At 42.0% G+C, this 14,434-nt stretch overlaps 1 protein-coding gene across 1 annotated transcript; it reads left to right on the plus strand.

The window, feature by feature from the left end:
• The first annotated feature begins 2,566 nt into the window (after positions 1 to 2,566).
• Il20 (interleukin 20) lies at positions 2,567 to 14,106 on the plus strand. The gene is given in 7 exon segments (XM_048431099.3): positions 2,567 to 2,594; positions 10,792 to 10,964; positions 11,230 to 11,295; positions 11,405 to 11,557; positions 12,485 to 12,522; positions 12,524 to 12,557; positions 13,478 to 14,106. Coding segments are annotated over 6 exon segments (528 nt in total). The 5' UTR covers positions 2,567 to 2,594; positions 10,792 to 10,805; the 3' UTR covers positions 13,556 to 14,106.
• Positions 14,107 to 14,434: the final 328 nt, after the last annotated feature.

The raw sequence follows: 14,434 nt of genomic DNA on the forward strand, positions 1-14,434 counted from the left end.
GTACCACATATACAGAGGATTCTGTACCACATAAACAGAGGATTCTGTACCACATACACAGGGGATTCTGTACCACATACACAGGGGTTCTGTACCACATAAACAGAGGATTCTGTACCACATAAACAGAGGATTCTGTACCATATACAGAGGAATTCTGTACCACATAAACAGAGGATTCTGTACCACATAAACAGAGGATTCTGTACCACATAAACAGAGGATTCTGTACCACATAAACAGAGGATTCTGTACCACATAAACAGAGGATTCTGTACCATATACACAGGGATTCTGTACCATATACACAGGGGATTCTGTACCATATACACAGGGGATTCTGTACCATATACACAGGGATTCTGTACCACATACACAGGGGTTCTATACCACATACACAGGGGTTCTGTACCACATACACAGGGGATTCTGTACCATATACACAGGGGATTCTGTACCAAATACACAGGGGATTCTGTACCCTACCACAGAGACACTTGCACATTCGTGCTTATAGACGCTGTATTTATGATATGAAGACCATTTAGCCAGCCTAGACATCCATCAGTACATGAATGGATAATGAGAATGTGATGTATATGTGAAGGAATTTTATTTGTGTGAAGAAACCCCCTAAATTTCCATAAAAATAAATGTACCCGAGGAGGTTGTCACCATACATATCTTGGGTTCTTTGCCTCTATTATTAAACAGGGTTCTTAACTCTGTGTGTCATGAAGTTGCTATCATATTAGTGAAACTTATGAATTCTACTCTGAGTAATATTTCTAAATATACACAAGAGCTAAGAAACCAATCATGTTAAAATACATCTACAGGAATATAAAAATAAAGTTCTGCTTCTTTGTTTATATGTGAACACAGCTTAGCAGCACTGGTAAGCCCTGAGTATGAATCATATTTTGAGATATCTGCGAGCATTATCATGAGATATACCAGGGACAAAGTTTCAGTTCTGCCGTGCTGTCGTGACTGTATTTGCTGTCTGTCACCGAAGAAAATGGTCATGCTTGATTGAAGGTTGGTGTAAATATGTCCTTCTTCCCACCTGCCTTCTCCCAGGGTAAGAACTCGCAGTTAGATGAGCTCCCAGGACCCTGTCTTGCCCATTTAGGTATCATTTAGCGTGATCTCATCCCAGTGACTGCCCCTAGGAGGGTTTTCCATGTTCCTTTATGCAATTAAAAGGAAAATAATTGTGTGAATCCTGAATCTTCTTGGTGAGGAAACCTAATTCAAAACTTCCCCTGGATCCTTGTACCTGACTCCAGCCTAAGGGAGATTCTTCCCAAAGACTCACAACGTGCAGGTGGAGTTGTATGAGGGTTAGCCAATTCCAGAACCTGAGAAACGATGCCAGAAGGAGGGTTTGTGCACGTAGAAAGGGAGGGAGCGAAGTGAACTGGTGGAATGCTGCATGATATAAAGAAGGGGAAATGACGCCATTCATGTTGGCAGTGGGAGGACAGGGAAGTGAAAGTGCCCTTCTGACAGAGTCAGCTCTTTTCTTTATCCCCACCCTGCCTGTCTTCCCAAGCATCTGCAGCAAAATTCCCAGCGCATAGGCAAGGGAGTGGCAGAGGCTTCTTTCTACCTGCCAGGGCACCCTATGAGCTGGGCTTCTTCCTCCAGACCCGGAGATCCGTGTGTTTCCCTGCAAAATGATGCAACAGGGCAGGAAGCCCAGATGTCAGCAGTTATGACATCATGGACCAGGAAAACCCTGAGTGGGGAACTCGGAATCCAGTGTGGGAGAAGGAATCTCTAGATTTCCTTCTAGTTGTGACTTGCTTGGGAACTCGGGTTTGTTTTATAAGAGGGGATTCTCCCCCTTGTTTTTCTCTGAATGGATGCTCACAGCCAGTTTAGAAACCCCGCTTTTCTAAATTGACTTGATGTGCACATGAAATGTGAGTTAGGATAGAAAGACAGGGAAAATTATGGATATGAAAAGAAAAAGGCACCTCAGCCTGGGAGGCCTCTCTCCGTTGGGAGTCAAGAATTCTCACATAACTAACGGCATTTGCTTAAGGTTTTCCCTTTTCTGTTCTGATTTGACAATTTTCTCGGAACTAGACACTCCAGTTCAAGCGATCCTGGTGACACCTAGTTTCCCTCATCAGATCCTAAACCTTTGCGAGTCACCTCCGGAGCCCCTGTGTGATGTCACTTACCAAAGAGAGAGAGAGAAAGGGGGAACTGAGATTAGGGGAAAGGGTGGAGGTACTCCCAGGGAATTCCATTCCAGTTCAGTAATTCTGCTCTCTGCGTGGCTACCTTTATTCAGAGGGAACACGCAACCAGAGGAAGTCACAGCCCTTATTCACAGCTCTATCCCGTCATCCCCTCAGGCAGGACTTGTTGAGGAAGGAAGGTGTTGACAGGAATCAGGGTACAGTGAAGAGCTTTGGGACTTGAGGAAATGGGGTGCCATTGGACAGGTCCCAAGGGCTTTCCCGTTCTCACCTCCACCAGCTCATTTCCTTCATGTGGCATATATATATATAACTCACTGGGAGTCTCTGTCTGAGACAGACTCCCAGGGGACCAGAAGTAGCAGCCTTTCAACTCAGGTAAGAGACTTCCTCAAATAATTCCAGGAATGAGCCCAGCCCACTCCATCATTTACCCAGATAGATTGAAGGTCGTGACAAAAGGAACATTTTCCAGGATGATGAACTCTCTTAGGGGACCAAGAAGTTTCACTGTTACCTCTGTGTCTGTCGGTGATGGTGGCACAACTCTTAAAACAAATGGGTGTCTGACAGATGCTGGTCTGAATTTGTGATTGTGTTGATGCAAAAATTATAGTTCTCATCTTAAATCGAATAAGGGAGAGAATTATTCTGGAGCCATTTTAAGTAATCATGGTTACCCTAAATTCCATGTTCCAACACGGAAGACGTTTCATGAAGTTTTATAGTTCCACAGAACAAAGAAAGTAGGTTTCAAAAATAACAATTAAAAATATTTAAGGCTTTCTCTTACATAGGCCTGGCTAAAAGAAGGGTCTCGAAAGACCTGTTTGTTCATGCCTGTTTTTAACGAGGCAATAGTGGTTAAAAATTATTTAAATTCTCAAAGTGCACTCCCATATATACAGAATATATCTAAAGCACAGACATATGTCATCCTCGTAGTCTTTGGAATAAAGAGTTTAGTATCTGAAGGAAGAGCAACTACCCAATAGGAACAATGTACTCTGGGATAGGAGTAGTCATCTCATAATGAATTTACCACCCCAAACAATAGGGACCATGTTGTACAGCCAGAATAGGGATAGGGACCAGGGAGATCACACCTTGACCAGAATTGTATGATTATGGATGTCTTGGCCTTAAAAATGTTTTGTTTTTGTAAGTTTAAAAATCTCATGTTATTTGTCTCAAAGAAAGGTTTAGGACCATTAGCTATCTCTGTTTGCTTAACTATGTGGTCACATTGATTAAATATACTTTTTGTCTTTTATCATTATTTGCTTCATGAAATTTAATTTTATGAATTTTTAGTTTTACTGCAAGCCAAAGGAAGCTGGGCCAAACAAATAGCATTAATTCAAGTGAGCACTTACTTAAAAATCAGTTTGAGACTAAGTAAATTATGTTAAAGATCAAAGAAACAAAAATCACAAGCCGACACTGTAGAGACACAAACATATAAAATCACACGCAAGATATAGTTTAAGAAATCAAGATTTTGAGTGTTATTGTTTGTTGGGATTATACTTTCTATATCCTCAAAGGAAATAACAGCCAGAAAAGGTGGTGGCACATGCCTTTAATTCCAGCACTTGGGAGGCAGAGGCAGGTGGATCTCTGAGTTCAAGGTCAGCCTGCTCTACAGAGTTTTAAGACAGTCAGGGATACTCAGAGAAACCCTATATCAACAAAATAAAACAAAACAAAAAAGGGAAACAAATGTCTATTAATTTATATATAGTTTAGCCTTAATAAAAGCTAATATTTAACAGTTTTATATTAAAAATATTTTGAAGAAATTATATGAATTTTATGTTATTATATTATTAACACATATTGATTATCTTATATCAATAATTAAAATATATTATTGCATAATTAATATGTTATTATGGCAGTTTATGAGCTTAAAATTATATAAGTATATAGTTATAATTTTTTAAAAGAAAATCCTTATCAAAATCTATGAATATAACATTAAAATTTTAGTTGAATGGAATCTTATGGCTACAAGAGCTTTGTGTAAACAGCATTTTCAGGTTTGTGGAATATCTGGTATTTCCAATGACATCATCTTAGTAGGCTAAATTGTCTAGAGAACTCAGATCTATAAAGTGATATGTATTTCTCAGGCCTTAATGTATGATCACAACAGCTCCGCTTGTGAAATCACATGGGCATTTTAATTGGGAATGCCCCAAAATAATTTTTGCACATAATAAAAAATGAATTTACAGAAAAGGAGAACTGAAGTGGGCATAGTGTGTCAAAACATCCTTTAGATACGAATTTGTGAAGACAATCAAAAACATTCTAAAGCAATTTTCATGGACACAGTTGTATGAATTAGGTGAACCTAGGTTAGAAGAAAAGGGTAGAAAGTTTATCTCTATTCCTCTAAGATGTGAGAAAGTCTTATTGATGTGGAAGAACCAAAAGTGAGCTTTCTCTTTCTCTCTTTCCGTCCCCCCCACTCCCCTAAGTCCCCCTCTCTCTTTTTCTAGCTGAACCGCTGAGGAGGGAGGGTTTTTGTTTTGTTTTTTTTTTTTTTTTGCTTTTGTTTTTTGTAATTGTGTCTCAAGCCACTTTCCAGGAGTTAACTTGAGGGTTACAACTTGTGCCCTATCAGGTCGGGCCACCCTTTCCTAATAGGGCAGTTAAAAGAGCCAAACACACAGTGGAAGGTGGGGAAAGAACATCTATTCAATAAGGTCACATTAGGAAGATGGACAAAGAGACCCAGCGAACCTCTCAAGTCTATCTGTAGGGGCTGAAGGGAGAGCCAAGCTCCAACAGAGAAGCCAAGGGTGTGCACACCTGAGTTGTCCAGGTCAAAGTGTGGTCATGCCATCCCTGACTTGCCATCGTCCAGGCTTCAGTCTCATCCTGTATGGTGGTACAGTTGTTAGAACTATTTGACACCTTTTGGGAAGAGATTCGTTTTCTCTCTGGCTTGTGCGCTTTCCCTTTTCCAGGATCAATCAGATTTCTTGGAAGTTCCCATCTTTAGGGTCCATTATTTCAACAATCTGATAGCTTGAGACACAAGTGTCTCCTTAGAATGTCTTTATTTCTGCAAGGCCACTTATGTGGTAATGGTGGTGTGTGCTCTGTGTGTGTGTGTGTGTGTGTGTGTGTGTGTGTGTGTGTGTGAAGAGAGAGAGAAAGAGAGAGAGAGAGAGAGACAGAGAGACAGAGAGAAAGAGAGAGAGAGACTGATCTTTACAATGACATTCCTCAGAAAAAGCCACGTGTTGTTACCCAAGAGCAGAGTATGGAAGGGTCTAAAACATCTGTTTCTGGTGTCAATGGCACTCAAATGTTTAATGGGTTCCTGGTTAGGAAAACAGAAGCAAAGGAACACAGAAGCCATATTTAGCAGGACTGATGTGTCAAATGACGGACAGGGCAGCTCACCAACAATGCTTGAAGGTGGTCTCAGGATAAACCTCCAGAGATGTCGGGGAGGGACAGCCACAGATGAAACTTCATTTGGTTGTCTTTATCCTTTCCTTTCCTCCCTCCGCCTCTCTCCTCTTTCTTTCTTTTTTGTTTTTTTAAAACAGGATTCCTCTGTGTAGCTTTGGAACCTGTTCTGAAATTCACCTCAGACCAGGCTGGCCTCGAACCCACAGAGATCCGCCTGCCTCTGCCTTCTGGGTGCTGGGATTAAAGGCATGTGCTACCATCACCTGTCTCATTTGGTTATCTTTAATAACTGAGGAGTTTCTATAAGGGTCTGAGACGGTTGGCTTTCAGACTGGGAAGAATTTTAGGATTGGTTTGTATAATAAAGACATTTTAATATAAATATGAGCATTAAAAGGAAAATCGTGTTCAAGGAAAGCTGTAGCTCAGGGAGGAGATACAGGAACAAGGTCAGAGACAGGGGAAAGTAGGCAGCTAGCTCAGAATTCATCTTTAGTTTTGATAAAAACACTTCAAAAGTTTTAAATTAATTTTTTACTTTAGCATCTAACTTAACTCACATATAGCTTTCTCAAAGAGCTCTTTTTATTATGAATTACCAATTTCATCAGGGTTTTTTTTGAAGATCATTTTACATTTTAATTAAGGCAGGTTGCCTATTTGTGATTTTTAAATTTTTTTTACTTTCATTTCATCACCTAGGACTTTGTTAAGGATACAAGATAAACCAGTTTGGAGGAAGTAAATGTTTCTCCTCATTTTCCCAATTACTTTCAAGTTAGTAACTTACTACACATAAAGCCGGGTAGAGTACCAGATGGCAGATTATCTTCAAATACTTCCACCTTTTTGTGGAGTTCTCTCTCTCCCGAGAGAGAGAGAGAGAGAGAGAGAGAGAGAGAGAGAGAAGAGAGTGTGTGTATTTCCTTTTCTCCTGGAAAATTGCCTGTTTATCTATACTAGTGAGTGAATTTGTGTTTTGAGTCAGTTTTGGTGTTGCTTTGGGGAATGACTTTCTCAGTTTTTACCCGGAGATCATCTTCTCCCACTGAACCTCGGTTATTCAAACACAAGGGTGCTCAGCGGCCTGGTGACCAGTCCTTCATGCATCTGCCCCAGGAATAGGGTGTATTTGTTGTTTTTCTGCGTGGAGCTGCTGCCTGTCTGGGATATTCCCTTTGACACCTCCACACTTCTGAGTGTGGTGGAGGAGGGCTGAGGGGGATGGGGAAATGGGGGTGGGGGGTTGACAGGTGCCTCTGAAATTCCTAAGCTGAAAGCTTGGCAAGGTATCAGGAGAATCAGCAAAAGCCACACAGAATTGTGCTTAAGGAGAGTCAGGAGACAAAGGCCAAAAGACAATAAACCAAAGCATTTCAAAGACAAGGAAAACCAAGACAAACAAAATAAAAACCAAACTGCTTTCGAAGTTCCAAAAGCAAACAAAGCCCAAATGCCTTTAGAGACCCAGTAGCAAGAAAGCAAACACACAAAAGTAAAGCAAATGCTTAGACTAAATTCTTCTACAGCAGACAAACGGGTAACCTTAAACCAGGGCTTCTCAACCTTTCCTAACGCTGCACCCATTTAATATGGTTCCTCACGTTGTAGTGATCCCCAACCTCAAAATTTTTTTGCTGCTACCTCATAACTGTAATTTTGCTACTATTATGAACCATAATGCAAACATCTAATGTGTAGGATATCTGATACGTGACCCCTGTGAAGGGGTTGTTTGACCCCCAACGGAGTGGCGAGATGTCTATCAAATTAGGACAATTAACTAGCTCAGAACAAGCACAATGGAGCAAGCATCTAGCAAGCCAACCGTGCTGGAGCCCTGGAAAGACCTCACCAACAACTCACCTGAGGAAGTAACAGCAGGTGACCTGAGCGTGATGGGTCCTTCCGGGTGCCTGGCTTCCAGTCAGGTGACTCCTTTGGTGAAAAGTGGATCATTCTTGGAGTCCTACATCACGACACCATAATTGTCGATGTAAAAACCGCAGCTCTCATCTTTAAAAAAAAAAAAAAAAGAATCAGAGATTTTATTCCGGACTGCAACAGATTTAGGTTACCCCAAATTCCACGTTGCGACGAGGAAGTCATTTCATGAAGTTTTTATAGTTTTTACAGAAAAAAAAGGAGAGTCGCAAATAAAGATAAGTTTAAAATACATTGGTGGGTACCTCAAAGAGACTGTCCCAGCACAGCGGGGAACGCTGTTCTAGAGGACCAAGATGCTCTCTGATAACTGTCTTAGCTTTGGGGCTGTGGAAGTTAGTAGTCTAAGTTAATAGATTCCAAAAGGTTTCTATATATCAGTCACAAAATGTTAGTTCAGAGTTGGGCAGGGAAGCACTGCTCCGGAGGGCGAGAGCTAGCCCAGGATCAGTGACTAGCCTCTAGGCCTGCAATGTTCCAGTCTCACTGCAGTACTGAAATACTATCAGTCAGTCCTTCCAGGCACTCTTTTTCACAGTAGACTTACTCTATACCCTCTATGTTTCAGGCAACAACGTCAATCTCAACTTAAAGTGAGTCGTTCTCTCCCTGTGTGCTAGGTATAGATACTGTATTTGACTTAAATAGAAGATAAGTTTTGGAGTGAGTTTAATAATCACCATTTTGGGCTAAGAAAATGAAACCCAGAGAGATGAGTTGCCATACAGATATAGTGTGCCCAACTCATTCTGGTTTCCTTGTGAATTCCTATTGAAAAAAAATGTCGAGTTCAGTCTATGCCCCCAGTCTTGGGCAAACTGAGACAACTGACAGAGGTGGGAGCTTCTAGGGCAGAAATAGTATGGTTTTTCCTACCCTCCAAATCCACTAAAAGCAGCCAAACATATTGGGACATTAAGTAAGCTTATTACACTACTCACTGATTGTGTGTGGGAGGAGGGGCTGTGTGTTCATGTGAATGTGCATGTGAAGTGCATATATACTTATGTGTGTGATGTGGGATTCCCCTCTGTATGCTGTGGATGTGTTTTATTGCCATTGATTAATAAAGAAGCTGTTTCGGCCAATGGCCAATAGCAGAGAAAAGCCAGGTGAAAAATTAGAACAGAGAGAGAGAGAGAGAGAGAGTAGGAGGAGTCAGAGAGACACCATGTAGCTGCATAAGGAGACAGACACCGTGGGAACCTTACTGGTAAGCCACAACCTCATGTCAATACACAGATTAATAGAAATGGGTTAATTCAAGATGTAAGAGCTAACTAGAATATACCTGAATCATTGGTCCAAACAGTGTTGTATTTGATAGAGTTTCTGTGTGATTATTCAGGTCTGAGCAGTTGGAAAATGAATGAGCAGTCTCTGTCTACATGTGTGTATGTGCACATGGAGCATGTATGTGTGTGTGTATTGGGGTAGGACTTGTGTGTTTGTGCACATGGAGTGTGTATGTGTGTGTGGGTAGGACTTGTGTGTTCCTGTGTAGTTGCATGTGGAGTATGTATATGTGTGTGGGAAGGAGTTGTGTGTTCCTGTGTATGTGCATGTGTCTGCGTGAGATCAACATTGACGGTCCTTCCTCAGTAGTCATCCATCTTGTTTTTGAGACAGGGTCTCTCACTGAGACATGGAGCTTAGTGATTTGGCTAGGCTAGCGGGCTAACTACCCAGCATCTCCCTGTCTGTGCCCCTCCAGCCCTGGGACTGCAGGTGTGCCCAGCCCTTCACACAGGCTGGGGGTCTACAGTGAACACCAGTCCTCACGCCTGTGTGACAAGCACTTTACGGACTGAGCCATCTCCAGTCCCTCATCAACACTTAAAATTCAAATATTTTACTTAGACTCTCCAGATTTTATTATAATTTTACCTGGATTATTTTGAGGGAAGAACATCTATAAATAATATTTTCATCGTATACTTTTGAGTATTTTAATTATGAAACTACATATATAAAGGTGCATGAGTCTCCTTCTGTTTCAAGGGCTCGATATGACACTGTCAAATTCTGTTACTATTTAAGATTTTGATATTGTTTGCTACAGAAAATTTCTTGCTTGATGTAGCATTAAAATATTCTGTCCCAATCCTAGGTTCACTATCACAGCCAGCAGGTAAGGAGCAGCAGGCATTGGCCATGAGTTAACAGAGAACAATATTTCAAGAGAAATGTCAAGAGGGTTGCGTCATTTTGTGACAGAAGCGAGACTTACTTTCCTTATCTTAGGCTATTCTAATTTTACCTTTTAAGATAACGTTAAAATAGCTCATTTTAGAATAATTTATTACTGAGTTTTAACTCAGTAAGCATTGCCTTTTTAGCTGAATGACCTCATCCCAAGAATACACGAACTGTTTCAAATGTCTTTCTGCTTTTTAGTGGATCTCATTTTTTTCTGCCTAAGGCCTGAGGTACCGGCCAGAATAAAAACACATTGTTATTGGATCTCCCAAGCATGTCCGACTATGGCTTCCCTGCAGAGGGCGCTGTGGAGCCCCAAGAGCCTCTAAAAGGAGACCGTGAGGCGGAGCCCTTACAGTTGCCCATCAGTTCTTGCCTTTCCTCGGCTGTAGGGCTGTTGCGAAATAATTGACTCTGTTTTTTGGCTTCAGTGCCTCAGTGAGTGTATTATGCTCAGTGAAACACTCTGATCACGATAGAGCCAGACTCTCTGCCCCGTGGGTGTCTATAAAGTCTAGACAACTTTCCCCTAGGTATTTTTGGTGGCACGGTCACAGTTTCTGTGAAACTGTTTTCCCCTGTAGGTCTAAGGGGACCACAGAAGGAGTTGCAATGGCTTTCTGGAAGGGGCGGGTGCCTGGGTCAATTCCCTCAAACAAGTTTTGACATTTCTTCTGAAATGTCATCGTCTGTCAATTCACTGCAAGTGTCTGCCGCTCCAGGCTTTTCCCTCTGGCAGTGACTGTGGAACGGCAAAGGTGACACAATAAAGGAGCCACGACCCGTGGTACTACCCGGCACCTAGGCCCAGAAGGTCCGGGAACGCTTCTGTCGGAAGCAGCTTTTCTTAGGACGCTGTGTGAACACATAGCATCGCTTGCAGTCAGGGAAGGCTGTCTGGTTCCCACCCAGGGGACACCTGGTGCCGACCTATTCTTGCTGGATTGACTAGAGAAGACAATAGTCCTGATCTCTTTGAATTTTCACCTCTGCTTTCCAGGATCTCGGTAGAAGATGAGAGCTTTCAGTTTTGCCTTTGTTCTGCTCTCCGCTGTGGGTTTTCTCCTTTGGAGTCCTGTGACTGGACTCAAGACGCTCCATTTGGGAAGCTGTGTGATCACTGCAAACCTCCAGGCAATACAAAAGGATTTTTCAGAGATTCAGGATAGCGTGGTACGTAAAGGAGGGAATCCATATTTCTTGTCTATTTGTCCTCTTCCTCCTTTGTCTGTCCGTCTTCTCGGGGTATCTCTGATAGTGTGTTAATGGAAACAGGAGAGACTCCAGTGCTGGACAGTGTAGTGCCAAGAGATGCCTGTACTTAATAGTTTAAAAATGCCTCAATGGGTCCCTAGTGGAGAATAGGCCAAAGGTTGTGATAGCTAAAACCCTGGCAGCAGCCAATGACCTGTCTTTTCTTGTCCTTTCTCCTATTTAGCAAGCCGAAGATGAAAACATAGACATCAGAATCTTAAGAACGACTGAGTCTCTGCAAGACACAGAGGTATGGACTTGATCTGGGGAGCTCTGGGGAGGAGGTGAAGCCAGAGCTTCTCCATCAGGCCTGGTCTTGTCTTCTTTCTCATTCATTCACTCTCGGATGCTCTTCGCAGCATTCGGAGAGGTGCTGTCTCCTCCACCATTTAGTGAGATTCTATCTGGACAGAGTATTCAAATTCTACCAGAACCCTGACCACCACATCCTCCGAAAGACCAGCAGCCTCGCCAATTCTTTTCTGATCATCAAGAAGGATCTCTCGATCTGCGTGAGTAGAGCATGGGTACATAGTTTGAACCACGTAGCAACCAAGCTTTGTTTTCCTATTCTGTTGACTGGGTAGAGAAGTTGAATCCAGCATCACAAAACAAAACAGAACACCAAACTGAACCAACCAAACAGAAAAGTGTTGAACTATGTAACTCTTCAGAAATACTCCATTTTATCGAATACATGTTCTATTCAAAAAGCACTTTAAAAAGTCTGAAGAAATATAAAATGCTGGCTGTCTGATGTTTATAATTATTATCTAGTATCCATGAAAGGAGTTTTCCCCCTATTGTAAGGCATTGTACAATCTTACTAGGGCATTTTGTGCCCTAGGTGGTCAGTCAATAGGCTCTTGGACGTGATCTTGGGTTGTGATAGACCTTAGGATTGCATTCTTTCCATAAGAGACTGGGTTTGCTCTGGAGCCTCCTAGACAGGAGCTTTGGGGCACAGGAATCAGAAACTCCTTCAACACTGCTTCTCTCTAAAAGGACTCAGTGAGTTCCATATTTGAAACTGAAAAGTGGCTTTTAACCTATGTGATGGTTAGTTAAACGATCCCAAATGATGACCCATGAAGAGACTTTCCTACAGAAATGTAGGAAATGACTATTTACAGGATTATAGGTAAAACCCGAATTCTCTGCTTAATGCAAACAAGGGCAGAAAAGCCAAGTGTTAAAATAAAATTAGAAACAGAGAGATGACTCAGCAGTTAAGAGCACTGACAGAGGACCCAAGCTGGATTCCCACCAACCACATGGTGGCTTGTAAGGCTCTGTTAACTCCAGTCTTAGGGACCTGACACCCTCTTCTGGCCTTCACTGGCACGGCATGAATGTGGCACACAGATCTATATGCATGCAAAGTACCATATACAGTAAAAGGTAAAAACAAACCTTACCATTCTTTGGGTCTTTTCCAGCACTCCCGTATGGCATGCCATTGTGGGGAAGAAGCAATGAAAATACAAGAAGATTCTGAGCCACTTCACAGAGGTATGCCCCACTTTTGTAGGGACTGTGGTAGGTGTGTTTTTGGAACTGAGACTACAGATACGTGGGAGGTATATTCACGTTGATAAAAAGCCGGTTAATAGTTCACTATGGTCTCAGGGACCATTTCTAGAAGGATGCTCTCTCTACATGATGCCCTACCAGTGAAGAAAAAGTGTCTATCTAGAGACACCTGGATCTTCCAAGGAATGTAAATGAGAAACATTATTTTCCAATATGCACACACATGCATACCTTCAAAACCACTCACTTGCAATATCATACATACCCATCTGTCCTGTTTCTCACATTGATACTTTTGCACATCTGCCTAGAAATCCTAAGTCAACTCCTCACTGACTTCTTCCTCCTCCTCCTTCTCCTCCTCTTCCCTGTTCAGGATTCAGCCTAGTCATCACCTCCAGGAAGGCAGTGGATGCTTCTCCCAGGGTTGTCTCCCTCTTACCATGATGCGGGCACTCCTATCATTTGGTCGTCAGGCTGCGTTTCCCTTCCTCAACCAAGAATTCCTTATGGGCAAGGACTGTCATTCACTTCTGAACTGGTCCAGCGTTTGACACGTCAATATTTATTAGATCTAAGCATCCACAGTAGGGAACACTCACAGACAACACAGACACGCACATAGACAAACACACATACACACACAATTCTTGAGGAAATGGCCTTATTATTTTGATCTGTGTGAGTCAAGTTCTCTCTGTGTAAGACCAGGGCAGTGGGCTCAGTAGTCTTCCTTCCTTCCTTCCTTCTGTGAAAATTTGATATGGCGCCACCTCTTATAGTCTTTTCATCTTGAAGAGAATGCTCTTATCACTAGCTGACCTGATGATAGGAGGGAGGAATGTCCTTGGGCAAATGTCTTTTGCATCTCTGACAGCAGGCATCTCCTCTTCCTTTAGCTTGAACTTCAGGCTGCGGTAGTAAAGGCGCTGGGGGAAATATTCATCCTTCTGAGATGGATGGAGGAGATGATATAGATGGAAGTGATGAGGCTGCTGAGAACACTGGTACCCAAGAGTCCCAGTCCTCCGGACCAGGAAGACATGGCCCCAGATGCTGCTGAGAACACTGGTACCCAAGAGTGTCTGTCTTAAGTATGATGAAGAATGGCCCCAGATGTTCCTGAAAACATTGCTACCCAAGAGTTCCAGTCCTCAGTACCATGAAGACATGGCCCCAGATGCTGCTGAGAACATTGCTACCCAACAGTGTCTATCCTAAGTATATTGAAGACATGACCTCAAACCACCACATCTTTGTCATATAACTTATTGCTGGTCACAGTGTATGTTATTTATGTATTATTGGTTTACTTATGTGGATGCCTTTGTGTGTCCCCAATATTACCTTACATTGTAGTTTTGTAAAATTTTCTGTCTTTTCTACTGATAGCTGTATTTATTCATTAATATTGTATTTATTTTCTACTGAACTTCTATTTATTTTGTATTTAAACACAAGACCTTAAAAGATTATATTTATAACCTGCCCAGACAGGTGATGTATTTTCATATAATAAATGAGTCATTTAAATTTCGGAAGAGCGGCTACAGGAGTTCATGTTTAATTAAGGGCATACTTACTGCTGAAGCCTAATGAGTCAAGTGAGCCAATGGCTTCTTGATATGAATTTTGGGAGGAGACATAAGAAAGGAAATTATTTTTGGAAGATGATATCAGACAGAAAACTTTTAAGTGTCATACAATTATTGAGCATTCCAACCCAACTTCCCAGACTCAGATGTGCATATCTTCTGGCTAGGGACGCCTTGGCCCATATGTATTTCTATATAAAGTTTTCTTTGAGTGACAGCTGCCTGAAGTTGAAAATACCCCTAGAAAGGGATACTATTGGG

The sequence above is a fragment of the Myodes glareolus genome, chromosome 5, assembly GCF_982192425.1.
Source record: "Myodes glareolus chromosome 5, mMyoGla1.1, whole genome shotgun sequence".
NCBI classification, from domain to species: Eukaryota; Metazoa; Chordata; class Mammalia; order Rodentia; family Cricetidae; genus Myodes; species Myodes glareolus.